The sequence below is a fragment of the Tigriopus californicus genome, chromosome 11 (assembly GCF_007210705.1).
Source record: "Tigriopus californicus strain San Diego chromosome 11, Tcal_SD_v2.1, whole genome shotgun sequence".
NCBI classification, from domain to species: domain Eukaryota; kingdom Metazoa; phylum Arthropoda; class Copepoda; order Harpacticoida; family Harpacticidae; genus Tigriopus; species Tigriopus californicus.
This window is the reverse complement of record NC_081450.1, coordinates 2,252,039-2,257,813: the sequence shown is the minus strand read 5'-3', so window position 1 is coordinate 2,257,813 and position 5,775 is coordinate 2,252,039. Positions and strand designations below refer to the sequence as shown.

The 5,775-nt window shown below is 40.0% G+C and overlaps 1 protein-coding gene across 1 annotated transcript; it reads right to left on the bottom strand.

The window, feature by feature from the left end:
- Positions 1-3,600: 3,600 nt before the first annotated feature.
- On the bottom strand, positions 3,601-5,000 carry LOC131890364 (uncharacterized; the record flags this gene model as incomplete). The annotated part of the gene is given in 2 exon segments (XM_059239700.1): positions 3,601-4,313; positions 4,418-5,000. A coding segment is annotated over 1 exon segment (101 nt), but the record flags the coding sequence as incomplete, so codon positions are not given.
- Positions 5,001-5,775: the final 775 nt, after the last annotated feature.

Here is a 5,775-nt window from a genome sequence, read left to right as displayed (position 1 = left end):
CCAATTCATGTTGAATTGGTTTTGAAAATCCTGAAGAGCCATAGGAGCAGAAACAATTGTTGGAGGATGAAAAATAAAGGTAGGGGGGGGGAGAATGGGAGAACGAAGGGTGGTTTACCTCCACATATGCGTATTAGGTATGTTATGAGCCTTTCAGTTGGGCCCCCATTAGATTGGATGCAGGGTAGCCAACGGTCGGAGAGGACCGGGGAAAACGACACCATTTGAAGGCTGTGACCAGTTGCTATCGTTGACAAAAGTTGGGCGCCTCTTTTGCTTCCGTTCTACATGCAAATTTCATGCATCAGATGCACATTGAGGTAAAAATATAAGCCGTTTTTTCGCTTTTTGTTCAGTTTTGCAGTCCATACTTTACCATCTGAGACCTAGGCCCTGGCAAAATTTGCAGATAAGGATTGTGCAAAAGAAATAACAGATAAACGTGCGATGTTTACTATTTAACAAAATTCCGAAGAGCTGCAATAGTTCATTTAGCTTTCATAGCAAACAATATATCTGCTTTTGTGTGAAAAAAATAATAATGGAATCCCGAAGTTATTTGGAAGGTATGTCATCAAAATGAGCAAATTGAGAATACGCAGTCGAGGCAACCCTGACATCTCTGCTATAAGTCTGAATGTTTTTTTCTTCCAAATTCTGAATATATAGTAAATCCCATATGCAACCCTTTGCTATGCAAACGATCTCTTCTGGTACATTACATTAAACCGATTGGAGCAAGATGTCAGTGCGCAGTTTTTGGTCAAGCATTTGGTCTAATTTTTGGATGGGTCAAGCGACACATTGCTCGACCCACCCAAAACAGTTCTACCAAGGATAAATTGTCAAAAGCGTTTGAGCCATGCACAAACCAGTTATTTGAAGCGTGCAAGATGGGCTGAAATTATTATTTTCATCAAGAGGGTGGAAACACTCAATGGAAACGGAAAGAGCCAGACTTAGTTCAGACTGACATCCAGAGATGTCAGGGTTTCCTCAACTGCGTACCCATAATGAAGAAACATCTTTTCCCTACTAGTGGTGCCCTGGGGCAAAAATGACCAACATATATTATTTATGATTTTGATTTTGCTTTCACATTGATAATTTTGACTATTGGACTTATCATTTGATCTCTAGTCAAATGATGCTTGGCTTTAGACTTATGTAATCATTGAGTTTTGAGGTCATCTTGCTTCAAAATGAGGCCAAACATTGGGCCAAGAGGTATTTTTTTTCAATATTAGCCACACCATGATATTTCCTATTATGTTTTCTTTATTATCATCAGCGAACTTTCAAATGTTTTCAATGTCAAAGGGAAAAGCAGCACAAACAAATAAGTCTTATTTGTCATAGGTCACAAATGGATAAAGTGATGTAATACAGTCAGTGCTATTAAAGTGCATGCAAGAGCTTGTTTTGATGTCCAGCAGCCACCTGTTATAAAAAGCAATTTTGAAAACATAAATTGCAGAAATATTAAAATTGTCCGTATGATACACCAAAACTACAAAATATGAAAACAAAAAGAAATAACATTTGGACATAAAGTTGCAAAATTTTCGAAAGCAAAAACTGGACAGAAAAGTCTGGGGTATGCATGTTGTTTGCAAATATTTGCAAACCTTGACCGCCTCTACGGAGGACAGCTTTCAGGATGATCCACCAAACCCACAATCTCCTTTTTCCTGCTAGCACATGGTTGTTTATTGTGGACGTTCAGGTACAGAAAAAGTCATTTGATACGGACAAATGTTAAAAATTTCGCTATTATCCGCTTATTCAGAGGATTTTGGGACTTGGCGTATTGGCTGGCTACTTTTGATCGTGCGTCGTCATTTTAAATGGCAGGATAGAAATAGAGGCTGCCTTCATCAACTCAGTTAACAATTCTTCTTTAATTTATTTGGGACATTGGTTTGAAGGCATGATTTTAATTGATGTATGCGAATGGAATGATTCCATCTTTATTCACCAATATCCAGCATAAAACCAAGATGATAATCGATTCATGTCATGGTAAAGTTTGGAGCTACAATCGACAATTCCACTTATTCTCCGACGACTCCATGAATGATCCATTAGATTTTAGCCAAACGCCATAAAAATTTAACCATGCTGATCGATTTCTTTGTCTTTCACCTCTTTAACTGACATTATGAAAGCGTTTGGGTTGCTTTGCTTCCGAACGCCTTAACATTGAATCATATTGCCTTCAGTTTCAAATGATAGGGCTTGATTCACGAAATAGCGAACAATGCATAATTACCTAGGTAAAATTTAGTTACAATTTTAGTTTGATGACACCAAAATTAACAAGACGAAATTCGTAGCAAGATCTTAAAGATCGAGCCGCTTTTCCGTTTTTGAATTAACGTTCGTCCTTTTCTTTTTCCTTGTATACATGTAAAGGTAACGTTCGTTTTTGGAAATTGCTTTCAAATTTGCACACTGAACACTGAATATATTAAGCATGCCTATAACATGAAAAGCATTTATGTCAGGGACTAGAAATTATTAAAGACCATTTTCGACCACCTGGCAGAAAGTCACCCAAAAATGTCTTTTTGACACCCTTAAAACACCTTTTTACTGCACTTGAATACGTTTTCAACTCGCTTTCATGTCCGACTGTAGCTGTGATTGATATGCTGGGAAGGGAATTTCACATTGACGCAAGACAGTAAGGAAGAAGTCACTTAAAGTCTCGAGCTTGAATTTTGCCACAACAATCCATTGTGAGCAGGATCGCCATTAAGCTAATTTATTTTCATTCAAAATGACATTTGATAGTGATTGAAATTTGATGTCTGATATATTCAAACATCATTCTGATGTGAATGACTAGATGTGCATTCATTTTGCCTACTATTTGAAGCTTATAGACAATAGTCTTGTTGCAATACAAAATGCCTCATATATCACAATGTTTATGGAATTGCTCGAATCCAAGTTAGTTTCGCACTTGTTTGCTTCAATATTGTGCACATTATTTGGCAAGGATCGTGTCATTATGTTCTGATATCTTTCATTGACCATTGCTTTTTAATTTAAGCCTAGCAATTCAAGCACTGGTGGCCATTTTGGACCACATTCCACCATATTATGCCACTTTTGCCACTTTCTGCTCCTTTCTGCCATTCTCTGCAATGACATGATAGAAAATGGGAGAAATTCCTTCAAAGTCGATTTTTGCCATCGCCGATTTACGTACCTATAAAATTGGTAACTTAACCAGGAATTGTGTGGTGGGTACAGTATGGAACAAATCTTAGTTCAATATTTTGAAAGACAAAAATGGAATTTTGTCAAGAAACCAGTCAGTACATTCAAAAGTTAGCCAAGACCTTGCGTGCATCCCAAATAGATGTATTCATTCAGTTTATTCTTATTCCGAATAGAAAACCTCCTCAATTAGTGTTCGAAGAATAGAAAATGTCCCAAATATGATCTAAACGGTTAGAATATTGTTACCATGAAAGCTGAACAATTTAAATTCCATGCGTTTTGAAACCTTGATTAATTGCCTCATCTCATGAAAGACATGAGTCCAGTTTCAACATGCCTCTTACCTTTGTTAGATTGGTGCTAAAGGCAGTGGTTCGTTCCACTTTGGGTAGGGATCCCGCAGCGTGATGAAGAATGGATCCCATGCTAACGGCTGCCAAAGCAGCTGCATCTGCACCCGCAGCTCCCATGATGGATCCCTTTCAGGTCCATGTGTGTCAGTGTTGTCCCAGCACTTTTACTTTCTAATTTTGGTCCAAGTATGTGTTGGACCCACTGGCCTTTTTATGACAATGTCTGGCTAGTCGGAACTTGGTAGTCAGCCAGCTCTCACTCGAAGACAGATCTATAATTGAAAAGAGCCTTTTTGTTGGTCGCTATTCTCTTTCTTGTGTTGTATTTCTGGTTCTTGATGGCTGATGTCGTTGACGGGCGGCGTCGGGGAAGAAGCTAAAACGGTTTTTAGCCACGAAAGGGTGGTCCTGGAACAAGGGACTTTAAGCACCAGCGATTGCAACAAAAGACCGCCTGCTTTTGCAACTTCACTTCTCGATCCTTTCTTCGCTGAGAAAAAATCCACGCGAAAATTCTTGTTCTGGCCTCGTGTGTGACTGTCTGACTGACTGGTTTGGACCAATCTTTGGCTCCGACGTCTCTTTCTGCGGGATCTGGAGTTTGTGGTTTGATGCCAAAGGGGCCCTGTGTTCGCCAACTCCTCGTTCCATCCACGCAACCGGAAGCAGATTTCTAATAAGCGACTCGATGTTGACCAGAGTCCATCAACCTGGTTTTATAGGCCTGACCTTGATTGGAAATCCATGGAGTGTGAATGAATTTTTACACCCCTCGATTACACATCAATCCAGTAGATAACTGAGCGAGTCCAAGGAGCTCACCGATTACGTACCTGAGAGAGAATTTGGATCCTTTGTAGCAATGAAGAATCTGCAGGTGTAGTGCTTCCCACCGAAATGCTGGTGTATCGTAGAACAATTGAAGACTGGAATCAACCAAATCGTTCCAAGTGGGAACGTGTAAATTTGCGCAGTATCGTGTGTTGGCCTTTCCCTCTGAAACGAGACTACTACCGTACGTGAACCTTTCGCTTGCCAAGTTGGATTGGCTATGAATCTTCCAAAATGATTAGGGTCATTGGTTTCGCTTCCTTGGCACTGGCAATGCAGGCAGTGTTCCATTTATTGGCCATTGAAGACATAAATGATTAATGATCAGGCCTGGAAATACCCCTCACTGAAGGCACTGAAGTCATATTGTTGTCCCGCGAGCCATTTCACTTCATGGCCGGTCTTTTCTCTCCAATCTTGAAGCCTTCAAGGACGAGCGAAATCTACCGTTCGTCATTCAGCCTAGTCAATGCTCCTTTTGTGAGCTTTGGGACATTTGTCATTGTGTTCCACTTATTTTGGAACATGGGCGACTAATTGGCTTTCATCAAGCTCAACGCCCATTGCTTACGCCATGCACCTTCATTCTTCTTTTGATCGGCCTGGTTGGGTAGTGTTGTCACTGGTAATGCTTTAGGTTTCTTTGAACTTTAAAAGGCTGACAATCTAAATGGCCTAGAAATGAGAGTTCAGTGGTCGTACAGGGTGAAAGATACCCACTAGTGTTGTTTGGAACATGTTCAGCATGACTAGAAATGTCAACAAAGAGGGCAATATACGTTCCGACTCGCGGGCAAAACAAGCGACCTTTCCTTTGTGAACGAGGGAGCTCGGTGAACGGTTCCTGGAAATTGCCCGGAATCAAGTCCGCAATTCCTTAATCTTCTTGCAAGCCTGGTTTGAAAATGAAAGTACAGCAACTCGAAAGGTGATTTCCCATGAAGTTGTAACAAGCACCACGGAAGTTGAGAGTGACTCAAATAGTTTTTGGCTCCAGGGAACCGGGTTTAATTTCTGTCCGCAGAACTTTTCCCCACCAAATCCAACAACTTGATTCTTACTCGGTTTGATTGCGAATCTTTCGTTGTTTGGGCAATCATGAAGAGTTTGCAGATATTAAGTCATATTTACATAAGGCTTGTCATAAAAGGTACAATTGTTGGAGACGACGGTATGCAAAAAATGGTCGAAAATTATTTTAATGTTGTCATATGCTTCTTTGGATCAACTAAGTGTTGAGAAGCTTGATTCTATGAAATCCCAACAACACATGTAAAACCCAATATGTGACTCTCTGAAACGTTTTTCTCATACTTCAAAGCCATTCTACTTTTCGCCAAGTTTTATCTTTGAATGAAGG